This window comes from Thalassophryne amazonica, chromosome 2 (genome assembly GCF_902500255.1).
Source record: "Thalassophryne amazonica chromosome 2, fThaAma1.1, whole genome shotgun sequence".
In the NCBI taxonomy this organism is placed as follows: domain Eukaryota; kingdom Metazoa; phylum Chordata; class Actinopteri; order Batrachoidiformes; family Batrachoididae; genus Thalassophryne; species Thalassophryne amazonica.
In genome coordinates, this window is record NC_047104.1 from 107,495,219 (window position 1) to 107,513,823 (window position 18,605).

At 41.4% G+C, this 18,605-nt stretch overlaps 1 protein-coding gene across 1 annotated transcript in view; it reads right to left on the minus strand.

The window, feature by feature from the left end:
• LOC117528716 (exostosin-2) overlaps positions 1-18,605 on the minus strand; it is a 74,660-nt gene that overhangs the window by 25,028 nt on the left and 31,027 nt on the right. Inside the window, exon 9 of the mRNA XM_034191356.1 lies at positions 2,536-2,667. Coding sequence (XP_034047247.1) covers positions 2,536-2,667 — 132 coding nt within the window. The remainder of the gene's footprint in view (positions 1-2,535; positions 2,668-18,605) is intronic.

Genomic DNA, 18,605 nt, shown 5'->3' on the forward strand with positions numbered 1-18,605 from the left:
GAAAGATTACTGAGTTAAGCCTTATCCAGATGTTAGGCTAGTTTTAAATGGGGTGGTGACGACATGTAATTTTTATTACACTCTAATTACAGGAAAAGAATGCTCAATATAAATGATAGAGACGGGAGTGGCTATTCAACCATTCTAGATGCATGGCTATCACCCCTCAAACACAAAGAAAATCATTTGTTATCAGCGCTGAAAGAATGGATTTGTCACTACAGTCGCTCACTATCATGTATGTTCAACTTATGTTGTTTTTTGTGGCTGTATGCAGTCTATGCAGAGGTGTGCAGTGAGTGGTTTTTAAGCCATGTGCAGAGCAGGTGGTCTGCACACCTCTCATACAGGCACAAAACAAATACGAGGTCTATTAGAAAGTATCTGACCTTATTTTTTTTTTCAAAAACCATATGGATTTGAATCACGTGTGATTACATCAGACATGCTTGAACCCTCGTGGGCATGCGAGAGTTTTTTCACGCCTGTCGGTTACGTCATTCGCCTGTGGGCAGTCTTTGAGTGAGGAGTTGTCCACCCTCTCGTCGATTTTTTCATTGTTTAGGAATGGCTCAGAGACTGCTGCTTTGTTTGATCAAAATTTTTTCAAAACTGTAAGGCACAACTGAGTGGACACCATTCGATAAATTCAGCTGGTTTTCGGTAAAAATTTTAATGGCTGATGAGAGATTTTGGTGTGGTAGTGTCGCCGCAAGGACGGCCCATGGCGCCTGACGGCGATCTGCGCTTCGAGGCGGCAGCGTCTCGCCGTTTCAAGTTGAGAACTTCCACATTTCAGGCTCTGTTGACCCAGTAAGTCGTCAGAGAACAGATAACTTTCAGAAGAAGTCGGCATGAGGAGTTTATTTGGACATTCCATTGTTAACGGACATTTTGTAATGAAAGAACGTGCGGGCAGAGTCGCATGTCGGGCCGGACCCGACCGCGGGGGGTCGCGACAGGAAAAACATCTCTGTTGGAAACCTTAACGGGCAAGTTGGAACATGTCCAAGCTGTTAAACAATTTCTCAGATACCCACTTGTTGAAAGCCATCAAAAGCTGACTGAATTTTAAAAATGGTTTTCAACACGGAGGTGTTTTTCCTGTCGTGGCGCACACAGATTTGCGAGCACGTCTTTCATTAAAAAATGTCCTTAAACAGTGGAATGTCTGCATAAAGTCCTCATGCCGGCCTCTTCTGAATCTTCTCTGTTCTCTCACGACGTCCTGGGTGAATTAAGCCTTAAATTAGGATGTGTTCAGGTCGAAACAGGCCGACGACGGCGCCTGGAAGCGTTGCACAATGTCCCGCTCCGTGGGAAGTCCTTACACCGACAGAAACACCCCATAATCTCTCATCAGCAGTTAAACTTTTCACCGAAAACAGCTTAATTTCTCAAATAGTGTCCACTTGGATATTCCTCACAGGTCCAGAAAAAATTTTGATAAAGCAACGCGCCGTCTCGAGCAGCGTGTGAAACAAAGGAATTCAGCCGAGAGGGCGGGACCACATCTCACTTAAGGTCTGCCCACAGGGAAATGACGTCACTGACACGCGTGAAAAAACTCACGCATGCGCACGAGGGTTCAAGCATGATTGGTGTAATCACACGTCATTCAAATCCATATAGTTAAAAAAAAATAAAAGTGTCGGTTTATTTTCTAATAGACCTCGTATGTCCCATCCCACTGTCTTTGCATATAATTTTTCTTTTTTTTTTATCTGCAAACAGAGCTGCACTTGTCACAGTCCACGCAGTGCATGTTCCAAAGATGCACAGTGAGGGGATGCACCAAGGAGCTGAGGAGCTGACATGAACATGATCACATGATTTCAGAGACTCTAGCCGTAATACATGTACAAACTGATTCAGAAATTCAACACAAATAAAACTCGGGTGAATATCAAATCTCTGTGGATGGCAGGGAAGACTGTTTTCCAAATCCATCTTTATGCGCCTACATACTGGAGATCAACAAAGGAAAACTCATATTCCACAGGATATCAGTGGGATTAATATAACCTGTGCTACTTTCTACAGGTCGTTTTACAAAAAAGGTAAAAGGCATCGGAATCATCACTGACAGGTGCATGTAGTAATCATAATATTAATAGTAACTGTTTAATTGAACGGTCACGTCAGTGATATGACTTCCAAGCCCATGTTCCGGCATGGTTTGTAACCACACAAGCATAACGTGCAGGAGTCCAGCTGGAACGTACCCAAAGACATCCCTCCAAGCTGGGCGAGACATGATAATGTGCACCATGCCTAGACAAGAGCACTGACACTTGTTAAACTAACTGAAATTTGGAGGTCCAATGTGCTCAAGCATGGTGTGGAGTGCCTAGCATGAGTACATTATTTGTAACCCAATAAAAACAAAGATATTTCTGAAAGCAATTCAGCAGCTAAGAACAAAATCTCATAACTTATGACCCAATTCCAAAAGTACTATCTAAACGTAAAAACACGTCGACACATTTTTCCAAACAAGATAAATGGATAGAAATGAGCAAAATGGGTACGTACCACCACAGGTGGATTGTTCCATTGTTCATAAGACTGTGCAGCATATGGATAAATTCTGTCATTGATGATCTGGAGTGTAGTCAAGCCAATAGCCTTCATGGAGCTGAAGTAGGCCTCCCAGAACCAGTGAGCCTGTAAACAAATGAAATGGTGTGGAAAATGTACATATGGAAACCAAAATAATCAAAAAGAACAAACCTGAGAATTATAACTGGCTACACTGCATATTTGGCAGTATTAACACTAAAAACACATGGTATTTGTAATCTTCACAACACCCCCCCCCCAAAAAAACATTCTGTATTGACAGCTTGGGAAACACGATTTTATCATTGGTCATTAGGCCATTAGCAAAATCATTTGTTTCTGGTAAACAACAGGGCAAGTAGGGTTTAATTTGGTGGCAAGGAGACTGACCAATGTGTATGTCATTTATTGCAACAGCTATTAAACTTACCATAGCCACATTCAATTGTCTTTTAAGCAACAAATACTGTCTGACAAATATCATGCAAATCACAAATGGACAAGGCAGTGGAACTTGAATGGAGGGATCCAAGTAGGTTTGAGTCAGGTCAAATGTTATATGGCTGGGGGGGGCCTGGCTGCCGGTTTGTTTGTCTGTTTGTTTTCCTCCCAGGTGGCGTGCATTTGGGACTGAGTGGCTGTGTTGCTGAGGCTGTCAGGACCTCACCCTGATCACCTGCGACTCGTCAGGACTCACAGCTGAGGTGCATCTGGATGGATTGGAGCATGTTGGCATTTAAGACTGGAGTGCACAGTGTGTATTTGCCAGAGACTCGACCTTGTGACCAGACGGGTGAGATCGTCGTCTCGGGAGCCATCTCATCAGCAGCGGATGCTGAGAAACGTCCAGGTTTGATGCACAGTCTGTTAAAGAGGAGGGGGTGAGGTCTCACGCTCGTCAGCACACTTCCTGAGGTACGTTAGATTTTGTGACTAACAGTTATACAGTCAGTAAATGTGGTGTCCCTCACACCTTATTGTATTGAGCTGTTTGTTAGTCATGTATCAGCTTCCACTGCGGTGGAGTTTTGTGAACTGGATGTTCCATGCCCGCAGGTTGGAAGCTGATCAGCAATCAAGCCAGGAAGTGTTTGCTGTTTGTACACCTTTAAGTGTTCTGTGTGTAGAGTGTGGACTCACATAATGGTTCCTTCTTTCACAGACTCGGTTGTTGCGGCCACCTGGGGGGTGTCGGCGGGGTCCTTGGGTCCGAAACAGCTTCTGGCTCCGGACCGTTAGCGCTGCTGGGAGCGCACCACGCCAGACCGCACTTTCTGTTCTTACATTTTCACTGTTATGTATTAAATTCAGTTAGCCTTTGTACCGTGCTCTGCTTATTTCATACTGGGTCCTTCAAACGCTGGTCGGTTCTCCGAGCTGCGTCCGACACATAACATCAAAGGGACGTTTTGCTCTTTACCGAGAAAAGTTTCATGAAGTTTCTTCTGGATGAAGAGTGAAATATCTTCAAGGAATTAAACAAGTCCAGCTGACCTAACCTAACCTACTTGGATACCATGAGCTAGATAAATGAGCATCTCCAGAGGACTGGATGGATGGTACGCCATTCTTCCAAGAGGTATTCCTTCATTTGGTGTTTGGTGGTGGTGAAGAGCGTTGTCTGACATCAACTGAAAATCTCATAGGTGTTCAACTAGGTTGAGATGTGGTGAATGAAGGCTAAGGCATAAAATTCACATCACTTCCAAACTCAGAACATTCAGTGTCCACTTGTGCCCTGTGGACAGGGGTACCTGTATTCTTCACTCATTTATTCAGATTTTTCCTATAATTTGCCAAATGACTGTATTGCAATTGGGCCAAAGCATGTAAAACTGCACTTACACATTTTAAAGAGCACCTTTAATCCAATTTACAATCACATACTGTATATACAAATCCCAGGAGCTTCCATGCAGGTTTCAGATTTGCATCCATGGAGGAAATTGGGGTTCAGTATCTTGTTTAAAGACACCTCAACACACAAACAACAGCAGAGAAGCTCACACTGCCAATAGCATTGAAGGTGCTCCCAGCATGCACAATGGTGTATGCAGTACAAACATAACCTATAGCAAAACAATCCTTTAAAATTTCTTTCCTGACTACTGCACCCAAATTAGATGTGTAAAACAATAGAAAAACATTGCTTATTTTCATAGAGGGGGTGAGAAGAATCCAAAAAAGACCTTCTAATCTCAAAGGGGAATCCTAACAGCCCATAAATCAGACGGTGATGAAAGTTTCTTTTCCAGCTGGGAGGAGGCAGAAAGAAAACTGTGCTGGCCTGAGGGTTCATTCCACCAACCACCACCACCTCCTAGCGCCTACAGGAATTTTTATAAGCCAGGAGGAACCGTAAGAGTTGCTGGAGAGACAGCGTCTTGGAAAAAGCAAAACACACTAATTTCATTTTTTTTGTGTTACTGGATCCTGTCTAGGCCCAGTTTGGTTTCAGAATAGCCTGCTAGTTGGTTTTAGAATAGCCTGCTAAATAATGACTTTACTTACACAGCACTTACAGTTAAGTGCTTTACATAACACAACAGCATACCAAAGGTAATATAACTTTTAACAACTAATAAGAACATTAAAAATCAAAACTCTAATATGCACAAACAACTTAACTGACATCAGTTAAAACCATATGCTATAAATGTTTTATCTTTGACCTTAAAAGATGTGAGAGAATCAGATTTTGCAATATCCACCAGTAGACGAGCACAATAATTCAAAGCTCTACAGTCAGCAGATTTCTTAAGCTGAAGAACAAAAAGTAACCCAGCATTATGGAACCCCAGGGCACAAGAAGGATACACAACACTCGATGAGTTCCACAAGGTAAGTGGGTGCACAGTCTTTAAGAATCTTATGTCAACAACACAATCTTAAAAATCTGCTACCACTCTCATAGGAAGACAATGAAGCAGGCCAAGGCAGGTGTGATGTGATCAAATCTCCTAGTTGTAGTTAAAACTTTGACTCGCATATTCTCAACCACCTGAAGACATCTTGCACTCATACAACAGAGAGTAAGTCCTATAAAGGCCCCAAGACCCATTAGCCATAGAAAGGATGTTGAATCAGTCATGTTACACAAATGGAAATGGGCAGCTTCAGCCACTAATGCATAGGTGTCAAACTGATTCCAGAAAGGTTCAAGAGGGTGCAGGTTTTCTTTGTAACCAGCAACTCCAGCAGGTCATTTCACTGATGAACGTCACTTTGAGCAGATAGGAAGAGTTCATCAGTGAAATCACCTGGTGGAGGTGGTGGCTACAAAGAAAACCTGCACCCTCTTGGCCCTTTCTGGAATCAGTTTGACACCTATATATAGAGGTGAAAAGACAATGCATCTCAATTAGAAACTAAAAACTGTTATTTGGACACATTTTGAACATGTGCAACTGGTTGTACATATTTAAATCATGGAAATTAGACATGTTTTTTTCCCAGTGCAGTTCATACAAGCTTTAAAGTGTAGGAACCAGAACAGATTTCTGAACGACACCAGAATTCACTGGGAAAAGGTCAGATGTTGCCCCCACTCCACAGAGCATACACAGTACCGGTGCAGGCTGCTGTGATATCCAGCAACTTGTTGGGGATCCCACAAATTGTCAGGATGTCCCACCGAACAGTGTGGTCAACCTAACTGGAGCCATCTTATTATGAGAGTACGACTCAAACTAGGCTTAAGGAAGTCAGTGCACAGATGTCTCAGGGGTCCCTCTCAAACACCGTTAACATCTCACAGATGTTAAAGATGTGGCCTTTTACACTGTGACCTAAAGGGAAGCTCAACAGTAGTCTGCCATAATTTGGCATGGTCTCAAAGGCAGCATGCCACCTGAGTCAATCAAATGTACACTGATTTAGTCAAAATTCATTATGAATCAGTATTCTTTTCAATTAATATTTGGTTATGTAATTTTGTAGCATTGCTGAGAATAAATCTGCAAACAATACTTACTACAACACTTATCAGAACATTAGTACTGGAACTTACATATTTTGTCATGTCTTCTATGTTGGAAAACAGTAACGTTATTAAAGTTAGTCACATCTACACAATGCTGTGTGTGTGTGGTGCATTCCGTATTTCTTCAAAATATATGCATTACTATTTTAAAATTAATGAGCAGCTACATGGGAGCACACAGAAATTAGTCAAGGGCAAACTGAAGGCAAAGACCACTGAGCCCTCTGCTGGTAAATCTAAATCAATACATCATCTTAAAAGACAACGTAATTCTTATAATGTCTAGATTAAAAAGTCAAATATGAAAAATTTGTTTCTTCTGTGCTCAAATTTCAATCAATTCATTAGAGAAACAAAGGGGGGGAGGGGGTTCATGACAGCTTTGCAGTTGCTGAGTGTTTGGTTCTTCATTCAAAGAAAGTCAAAATGCATTCAATAACTGACAAATATCCCCGAGCACTGCAATAACATCCACATGTACTTTAGGCAATTTTCATAATACTCTTAAAATGCCATCATAAGTTCCATTTTACCCTGCAAAATATCAAACTTTGTAGCAAGACTTCACTTTCACCTGCCACATGTCAAAGTCTGTTATTCTGAATCTCACTAAACTGTGCAGCTACTGTGAACACACCCTTACTCCTCCCAACTCTAACAGGTTTATACGCAAGACATATTATGCAATGCTATACCCAACAACCTTTAGCACTTTTAAAATAAAACATTAGCAATATCCACAAGAAATTTAAAATATGAATTTTAAACTAGCAATAAACTAACTTGCATCATCATAAAAACACTGTAGACAAACCAGTGAACAATTACATATAAAATATCTTTTCTACAGCATACTGAAATTGATTTCAAGATATGTAATTAAGCTCACAAAAAGATGCCCTGGGTGTTTGCCTTGACATGTTTGAAAAGATTCCCATAAAGTCTTACCTTTATCAACTTCCATGTACATAGGTAAACAAAAATCATGACAGCTGCATGACACAAAATGAACGTCATGTTCAGTTCAAATGCTGCTGGTAGATTAACGCATATCGAAAGAAATGAAATGCAACGCAGCACACAAAATTCTCAGCTTCACATGTTCTAGTGCAATCTTACAACACACACCCCTTGTTTTTTGGAGGGTGGCCCCCATTTGCTGGAACACCTTAGACATGGGTTCTTCAGAAGAAGCTTCGGTGCCTTTTTCTTGCTTTTGCCAAAGCACTGACACTGTCACAACCAGTCAAGCAGTGCAGATTAATGAGAGAGGTGGCCACATCACTTCCAATACTGTCATGAATAGTTCCTAAATCGAGTGTGCAGAGATTTACACCTCTACCAGTGAGAAACAGCAAACGACATGGCACTTTCTTTAACAGTGAAATCCCTATGATGAACATGCCTGTGTCAGGGCTTTTGATTATGACACAAGGACTGTCCCTTGGTGCATATGCTGCATGACTGGAGGAGATCATGAAAAACAACCCACAACTGGTCAAAATTTTGGCTCAACTACAAACCGTATTTTCTCAAACTGATGCAAATTTCCTCAAAATTCTCGCTATGGTGTTAAGTATTTCCAGGGGAAACAACGATTTTCATGTATGGAATAATATTTCCGGTTTACAGTGAAGTTTTCATGCCCTCCCCGGACTGAGATCACGAACGAAGAGAAAAAGTGGACTTGCTCCATAGTCTATCTGCCATATGCAGTGAGGCAAATAAGTATTTCATCCACTGTCGATTTTACAAGTTTTCCCACCTACAAAGAATGGAGAGGTCTAATTTTTATCTTATGCTGCGTTTACACATAGGCAGGACGCATTACGAATGTCATATTTGCATCATTCTTGTCACATACCTGACATTCTTAACGTGACTTAATGTATCTGAATAGGTTTCTTAATAGTGCGTGTTGGTGCGTGATATTCGTGATTTTCGTGGAGCATGTTTTTGGCTGTCAAAAAAAATCTTCCACGAATGTCACACACCACCCTCATTTTGCCTCATGTCGTGGAGGTCACAACTGAGTGTGTTGATCCGTCTTGATTAGTGGTGATCCTTAATAGAGCGTGACAGCGTTCTTCTCTGACGTGTGGATAATTAAACCCTGCTGCACCGCATTCAGTTTCATTGCTGCAGTATGCTGAACAAGGACAGTGACACCAATTCGGCTAAAAGACTCATTCCAATGCTCATCACCGCACTCCTGTAGGTGTTCCACCTGCTGCTGCTGTTGTTCCTGATGTTTGGGAAAACAAGCGAGACGAGAGCCGCGAGGAGCCACACATCTGGTTCTCTCCATCTCCTCCTCCTCTCTGCGCCACTCCATTGCACAGAGCCCAACTAAGCATGCAGTCACAAAGTTCTTCTGCTGTGGATTAATCTAGATTTTGATGAGCAAATTGGAGCAATATGAATTGTTCAGCAGCTGATGGTAGGATGAATATGGGTGTGTGTGTGTGTGTGTGTAGACAATTCGCCTCATTTACAATGTGACAGAACGTACCGATGCCCTGTTACGTGCAACAGCGCAAAACAGCACAGAACAGTGCGCAACAGCGCGGAACATTATTCTTGACCATGCGTAATGGTTCCCGATAATTCACCAGCAACATGTGCCATTAATCGTAATGCGTGACAACAGGTTGCAGCAGTTCATGAGGACACCCGACGCCTCTGCCCCAAATCATCACATTTGTGATCACCAGCTAAGAATATATACTTCGTGACATTTGTGACTTGTCACTGTTATGTGTAAACACAGCACAACACTTCAACTGTGAGAGTCAGAATCTTAAAAAAAAAAATCTCTGATTTTTAAATACTTAATTTGTATTTCACGGCATGAAATAAGTATTTGATACAATAGAAAAACAGAAGAACGTAGAGAAACCTTTTTCCTGTAGTTCTTGACCAAGTTTGCACACACTGCAGCAGGGATTTTGGTCCACTCCATACAGATCTTCTCCAGATCTTTCAGGTTTTGAGTTTCAACTTTCTCCAAAGATTTTCAATTGAGTTCAGGTCTGGAGACTGGATAGGCCACTCCAGGACCTTGAACTGCTTCTTGCGGAGCCACTCCTTAGTTGTCCTGGCTTGGTGTTTGGGATCATTGTGATGCTGAAGACCCAGCCACGATCCATCTTCAATGCTCTTACTGAGGGAAGGAGGTTGTTTGCCAAAATCTTGCGATACATGACCTCATCAATCTTCCCTTCAATACGGTGCAGTCGTCCTGTCCCCTTTGCAGAAAAGCACCCCCAAAAAATGATCTTTCCACCCCCATGCTTTATACATGGTACATCTATCAGTCCCTTTGGCTGCTACCTTATTTTCACTCGGGGGTTGCAACAACAAATACAAAGGACTCCATTTCAAAGGACTGATCATTACGCCCAAACCGACAATCCAAACCGGACCCTGGACTGTCTCCCGAGGTGTCAGCGCACATCCACCGGCGCGGCTCCACCTGAAGCCCGAGGCGTCAGCGCAGTTCCACCGGCGCGGCTTTACCGAGGCCCGAGGCGTCAGAGCACATCCACCGGCGCGGCTCCACCTGAAGCTTGAGGCGTCAGCGCAGTTCCACCGGCGCGGCTCCACCTGAAGCCCGAGGCGCCGGCGCACATCCACCGGCGCGGCTCCACCTGAAGCCCGAGGCGTCAGCGCAGTTCCACCGGCGCGGCTTTACTGAGGCCCGAGGCGTCAGCGCACATCCACCAGCGCGGCTCCACCTGAAGCCCGAGGCGTCAGCGCAGTTCCACCGGCGCGGCTCCACCTGAAGCCCGAGGCGCCGGCGCACATCCACCGGCGCGGCTCCACCTGAAGCCCGAGGCGTCAGCGCAGTTCCACCGGCGCGGCTTTACCGAGGCCCGAGGCGTCAGCGCACATCCACCGGCACGGCTCCACCTGAGGCCCGAGGCGTCAGCGCAGTTCCACCGGCGCGGCTTTACCGAGGCCCGAGGCGCCAGCGCGGAGTTATCTGACCATGGGTCCGAAGAAGGCACTGACGGCTGAGGAGGGAGACGATATCAAGAAGTCCCTGGACTTTTTGTCTGAGGAAATCTCTGTGGTTAAAATGCAGCAGAAATCCATTATGGAGCTGGTGGAAGAAGTGAAGGCTCTCCGGATCCAGAATGCCGAGAAAGACCGGCGTCTGGTGTACCTGGAGAACCGTGTTGCGGAGTTGGAACAGTACACAAGGATGAACGACGTTATTATTACAGGAATTCATATTAAACCTCGATCCTACGCACGGGCGGTGTCAGAAGACAGCGGAGGGGAGGCCAACGAGCAGGAGGCAGCTCAGTGGAACAACAGGTGGCTGACTTCCTGCAATCTAAAGGTATTCAAATGGACTGTAATAACATTGAAGCGTGCCACCCCCTGCCCAGGAGAGAGGATGGAGACAAGCGAGCAGTTATAATGAGGTTTGTCAACAGAAAACATAAAATGGCATTGTTAAAACAGGGACGGAAACTCAAAGGAACAAACGTATTCATCAATGAACATCTGACCAAAAGAAACGCAGACATCGCCAGGAAAGCTCGTTTCTTAAAAAAGCAGGGAAAAATTCAACAGACATGGACATCCAACTGCAAAACATTTATCAAATTGAATGGAACACCAGAACAAGCGAAGGTTATGGTAATCAGGAACATCGAGGATCTGGTCAAATATGACCAATAAGGTATGAGGACACAAACACATCACAACACCATGACACAGACCAGAGGAACCTATTCATCTACTACCTATTCATCTACATCTGGAGACAAGAAGGATATAACTCAAAGGATTGCTGATCATGGAAAAGTAGAACTGAGAACATTTAAATACACAGACCACAATGTACTGGACTTGGAGCACGATATAGACCCGGACAATAATTTCTTCTCAAATATCAATGACAGTTGTTGCTATTATACAGATGAACAGTTTAATCGGATCATTAGAACGGATAACAAATTATCAATAATCCATTTCAACAGCAGAAGTCTATATGCAAACTTTAACAACATTAAAGAATATTTAAGTCAGTTTAAAAAAATATTTAACATAATTGCTATATAAGAAACATGGATCAATGAAGATAAAGGAATGGATTTTGAACTGGATGGATATGAATTTAATTGTGTAAACAGAAAGAATAAGAGTGGAGGAGGAGTGGCTGTGTATGTGGATAAGAACATGGATTATAAAATAGTAGACAATATGACAACTGTGATTGATAACTTATTAGAATGTATAACTATTGAAATATGTGAAGAAAAAAGCAAAAATGTATTAGTCAGCTGTATATATAGAGCACCAGGATCTTGTATTGAAACATTCACTGACTGTATGGGAAAAATGTTCTCAAAAACTAATCAAAAAACTGTGTTCATTTGTGGTGACTTAAATATTGATCTGCTCAATCCAAATAAGCATACAATAACAGATGAATTTATCAGTATAATGTACAGTATGAGTTTATATCCAAAAATCACCAGGCCAAGCAGAATTACATCCCATAGTGCTACCTTAATTGATAATATATTCAGCAATGATATTGAGAATAACACTGTGAGTGGATTATTAATCAATGACATTAGTGATCATCTACCAGTTTTCATCGTTTATAATAGAAACCATCGGCGGAATCAGCCAGAGGAGAAAATAAAATACAGGCGAGTGCGGACAGAGGAAAACATGAACACACTAAAGAAGGATTTACAGGAGCAAAACTGGGAAAAGGTATACAGTGAAAGTGATGTTGATAGTGCATATGAAACTTTTTTACAAATATTTACATCATTATATGATAAAAATTGTCCAATTAAACAAGACTACAGAAAACAAAAAAATCCAAGCTCGACCATGGATGACGAAAGGGTTACGAAATGCATGTAATAAGAAAAATACACTATATAGAGAATTCATAAAACTAAAGACTAAAGAGGCAGAAAATAGATATAAGAAATACAAAAATAGATTAACTAATATTATACGGGTATGTAGGAAGGAATATTATAGTAACATATTATATAATAACAAAAACAATATTAAAAGAATATGGGATATATTAAATAGCATTATCAAAAATGGTAATAAAAAACAGAGTTACCCTCAGTATTTCATTGATAATAATGTCAAGAAGGAAAATAAGGATGAGGTAGTCAACGGTTTTAATAATTTTTTTGTAAATATTGGACCAAGCTTGGCAGAAAAAATTCCCGATTCCCAACCTGAGGATTGGGATAATAATCTCATAGAAAGAAATCCCTGTTCAATGTTCCTCACAGCAGTGGATGGAAATGAAATTATAGACATTGTGAATAATTGTAAATATAAACATCTACCGATTTAAATGAAATTGATATGGTGGTGGTAAAACAGGTCATTGAATGGATTGTAGAACCATTAACATACATCTGTAACTTATTTCAAACCGGTAAATTTCCCAATCAAATGAAAATAGCTAAGGTTGTGCCGCTGTATAAGACTGGGGATAGACACCACTTCACAAATTATAGACCTGTTTCTTTGCTTCCACAATTTTCCAAATTATTAGAAAAGTTATTCAATAATAGATTAGACAAATTCATAAATAAACATAAATTACTTACTGATAGTCAATATGGATTCAGAGCACATAGTTCAACATCACTTGCATTAATAGAATCAGTTGAGGAGATTACAAACGCCATAGACCACAAATTACATTCAGTTGGAATATTTATAGACCTTAAAAAGGCTTTTGATACAATCAATCATGACATATTAATCAATAAACTTGAACAGTATGGGATTAGGGGGTTGGTGTTGCACTGGGTGAGAAGCTACTTAAGTAACAGAAAACAGTTTGTGAAGTTGGGGGAATATACATCATCATGCTTGGACAATGCTTGTGGCGTCCCACAGGGGTCAGTATTGGGTCCAAAACTGTTTCTAATTTATATAAATGATATTGTCAATGTTTCCAAAATATTAAAATTAGTATTATTTGCAGATGACACAAGCATTTTTTGTTCAGGGGGGGATTTGCAGGAGTTACTGAGGAGGATCAGTATAGAAATGGGAAAATTGAAAATATGGTTTGACAGAAACAAATTATCATTAAACTTAATTAAAACAAAATACATGTTATTTGGCTATTGTAATACAGACATACAGGTTCAGTTACAAGTCGAGGGGGTAGATATTGAAAGGGTACATGAAAATAAGTTTCTGGGGGTGATAATAGATGATAAGATAAACTGGAAGACTCATATAAAACATATACAAAGTAAACTGTCAAGAAGCATTTCAGTTCTAAACAAGCGAAACATATTCTGGACCACAACTCACTCCGCATTCTTTACTGCTCACTGGTTTTACCATATTTACAGTACTGTGCAGAGGTATGGGGTAATACTTATAAAGGTACAACACAATCACTATCAGTAATGCAGAAAAGAGCTATAAGAATTATTCATAATACTGGCTATAGAGATCATACAAATCCACTATTTTACAATCCAAATTCTTAAAATTCACAGACTTGGTTCATTTTCAAACAGTACAAATTGTGTATAAAGCAATAAACAATTTACTTCCAGCAAATATTAAAATATGTTTTTAACAGATCAGGGGATTACAGTCTGAGGGGGAAATTTAATTTAAAGCATCAGTGGGCACGAACAACATTAAAAGGTTTCTGTATTTCTGTCTGTGGGGTGAGGATGTGGAACAGATTGGGAGTGGGGCTCAAGCAATGTCCAAGCATGAACCAGTTCAAACAGCGGTACAAAAATATGTTTTTTTCTAGGTATAGGGAGGAGGAAGGGTAATGAGGGTTAGGGTGTTTTTGTTTTTTGCTTCAGCTTGTAAATATATAGTATTTTATATGTAAGTAGGTATGTGTAGGTGTATATTTATGTTTGTGTATATATATGTGTATGTGTATATATGTGTATGTATATGTGTATGTATGTTGATGTGTGTATGTATATATATATATATATATATATATATATTGATATCGGTTTGGGTGTGTAGGAATCTATGTGTATATGTGGCAAAGGGTATTACTGGTTGTGGGGAAGAAGGGGTAGGGATAAATAAGCTGATGCTTCACCCTACCCCTTTTCGGACATGTTGGGTACACAGTAAGAACTTTTTTGTTGTTGTCTTTACTGATCTATCTTGTAATTGTTGTTGTATCAAATGTTCGAAAAAATAAACAGTTTTCATTCATTTTTTTCATGGTTGGGACGATGTTCTTCGGGTTGTTCTCATCCTCCAAACACGACGAGTGGAGTTGATACCAAAAAGCTCTATTTTGGTCTCATCTGACCACATGACCTTCTCCCATGCCTCCTCTGGTTCATCCAGATGGTCACTGGTGAACTTCAAGCGGGTCTGGACATGTGCTGGCTTGAGCAGGGGGACCTTGCATGCTCTACAGGATTTTAAACCATGATGGCGTAGTGTGTTACTTATGTAATCTTTGTGACTGTGGTCCCAGCTCTCCAAGTCATTGACCAGGTCCTCACATGTTGTTCTGGGCTTTCTTAGTATCATCATTACCCCTTGAGGCAAGCTCTTAGGTGGAGCCCCAAACAAGATTTCAGTCATTTTGTATTTTTTACATTTTCTAATAATTGCACCAACAGTTGCCTTCTCGCCAAGCTGCTTGCCTGTTGTCCTGTAGCCCATCCCAGCGTTGTGCAGGTCTACGGTTTTGTCCTAGATGTCCTTAGACAGCTCTATGGTCTTGGCCATGGTGGACAGGTTGGAGTGGGATTGATTGTGTGGACAGGTGTCTTTTATACAGGTAAAAAGTTCAAACGGGTGCAATTAATACAGGTAAAGAGTGGAAAATAGGAGGGCTTCTTAAAGAAACCCTAACAGTCTGTGACAGCCAGAATTCTTGCTGGTTGGTAGGTGATCAAATACTTACTTCATGCAATAAAATGCAATTATTTAAAAAAAAAATCTTACAATGTGATTTTCTGATTTTTTTCAAGGTTCTGTCTCACAGTTAAAGTGTATTTATGATATAAATTACAGACCTCTCTTCTTTGTAGGTGGGAAAACTTCCAGTGGATCAAATACTTATTTGCCTCACTATAATTGTGTGGTAGTAAATCTTGCGTGATTAAATATCGTAAATTATTCAATCTATGTAAAATGTAAGTGGCAAATATAATGTATTAAAAAAAAACAACATAAGTCCTTCAAGAGGCAGCTTGGTGGATTAGTGGTTAGCACTGTTGCCTTAGGGCTGCAGCTATCGAATATTTTTGGAATCGAGAATTCTATTGCTTATTTTATCAATTAAACGAGCAATCGGATAAAAAAGTACTGTTGTATTTTTAAACAATATCAGTAGTGGCAGGGCTCTCCCTGAGCAATGGCACAATGTCGCTGTGCAATCATGCAGATTTTTAAGTTTAGGATGTTCCCTCTCTGTTTTCCCAGGTAATTATTTATTTTTCACATTATTAAGAGTTTTGAAGCTTTGCCAAACATTAAGCCCAGGCGCTCTGTGAAATCTTCATTTTGCAGACAGGGTATTCTTTTTTTTCTTATTGCACATTTCATTTGCACTTTTTTACTGCTGTGATTTATTCAGTGTTTAGTGTATATTTCTACATGCCGTACAGTGCAGCTCAAACCAAAGTCAAATTCCTTGTTTTCTGTTGATACTCGGCGAATAACAAAGCCTTTGAAAAAAAACGGCTGTGGAGTGCAACATTTCCACAACAGCTGCACTGATAAATTAATTCTACAGCCTGCTGATAAAAACTCTTATCAAATCTGAATAAAAACAACTTTTTTTTTAAATAGTTAAACATATTAAATTTAAAGTGCGCTTCCTTTCGCTTCATCTGTGGAGGTAGAACAGCCACTAGAGCAAACCGCGTTTTTTATACACGTATATATACACATATATACACGGAAATACATACACATACACATATACACACAAATACATACACATACACACATACGCATACACACACACATATATATACATATACACATACATATACGAGGTCTATTAGAAAAGTATCCAACCTTATTTTTTTCAAAAACCATATGGATTTGAATCACGTGTGATTATGTCAGACATGCTTGAACCCTCGTGGGCATGCGAGAGTTTTTTCACGCCTGTCGGTTACGTCATTCGCCTGTGGGCAGTCTTTGAGTGAGGAGTGGCCCACCCTCTCGTCGATTTTTTCCATTGTTTAGGAATGGCTCAGAGACTGCTGCTTTGTTTGATCAAAATTTTTTCAAAACTGTAAGGCACAACTGAGTGGACACCATTCGATAAATTCAGCTGGTTTTCGGTAAAAATTTTAACGGCTGATGAGAGATTTTGGTGTGTAAGTGTTGCTTTAAGGACGGCCCACGGCGCCTGACGGCGATCTGCGCTCCAAGGTGGTGTCGTCTCGCTGTTTCAAGCTGAAAACTTCCACATTTCAGGCTCTGCTCACCCAGGTCGTCGTCAGAGAACAGAGAAGTTTCAGAAGAAGTCGGCATGAGGAGTTTATGCGGACATTCCACTGTTAAAGGAGATTTTGTAATGAAAGAACGTGCGGGCAGATTCGCATGTCAGGCCGGACCCGACAGCGGGGGGGTCGCGACAGGAAAAACACCTCCGTTGGAAACCTTAACGGACAAGTTGGAACATGCCCAGCTGTTAAACAATTTCTCAGATACTCACTTGTTGAAAGGCATCAAAAGCCGCCTGAATTTTACAAATGGCTTTCAACACGGAGGTGTTTTTCCTGTCGCAGCGCAGACGGATTTGCGTCGTCGTCACGGAACCGACTCGGTGAATTTGCCCGCACGTTCTTTCATTACAAAATCTCCTTTAACAGTGGAATGTCCGCATAAACTCCTCATGCCGACTTCTTCTGAAACTTCTCTGTTCTCTGACGACGTCCTGGGTGAACAGAGCCTTAAATTAGGAAGTTTTCAGCTCGAAACAGCCAGACGGACGCCACCTCCGACCGCGCCGATCCGCTTTGTGAGCTGTCCTTAAAGCGAAAGAAACTCCACAACCTCTCATCAGCCGTTAAACTTTTCACCGAAAACCAGCAGAATTTCTCGAACAGTGTCCACTCGGATATCCCTCACAGGCCCTGAAAAAACTTTGATAAAGCAACGTGCGCCGTCTCCAGCAGCGTCTCAGACAAAGGATTTCAGCCAAGAGGGCTGGACCAGGCGGATGATGTCACCGACACGCGTGAAAAAAACTCACACATGCGCACGAGGGTTCAAGCATGTCTGGTGTAATTGCACGTGATTCAAATCCATATAGTTTTTTTTTTTTTATAAAACTGCCGGTTAGTTTTCTAATAAACCTCGTACATACATACACACACACACGAGGTCTATTAGAAAAGTATCCGACATTTTTTTCAAAAACCATATGGATTTGAATCACGTGTGATTGCGTCAGCCAAGCTTGAACCTTTGTGCGCATGCGTGAGTTTTTTCACGCCTGTCGGTTGCGTCATTCGCCTGTGAGCAGGCTTTGAGTGAGGAGTGGTCCACCCCTCTCGTCGTTTTTTTTCATTGTTTAGGAATGGCTCAGAGACTGCCGCTTTGCTTGATCAAAATTTTTTCAGAAACTGTGAGGGACATCAAAGTGGACACCATTCGAGAAATTCAGATGGTTTTTGGTGAAAATTTTATGGGCTTCAAAGAGATTACGGAGTGTTACTGTCGCTTTAAGGACGGCCCAGAGCGACTGGTGGTGCGCCGTGCTCCGAAGCCGCCATCGACAGGCTGAGCGACCATTTCATTTCTAAACGGATGGCTGTATGGATCCGTGACCATCGTGTGCAATTTCTCTGGTTATCACAAGAGCTGGACATCAACCATTTTCCGGCAGATTTCACTTTAACAAGAGATTTTGTCATGGAAAGCCGAGCGGCGGCTTCGCGCGTCACGATGGATTCGCTACTGGAGTGAGACAAAACCACCTCTGTTTTGGTATCGCAGGACGGCTTTGACATGGCGTTCGGACAGCTGTCGGTGGTTTTTCCATCGAGTGATTATCCGAGAAATTGTGGATGTGCCT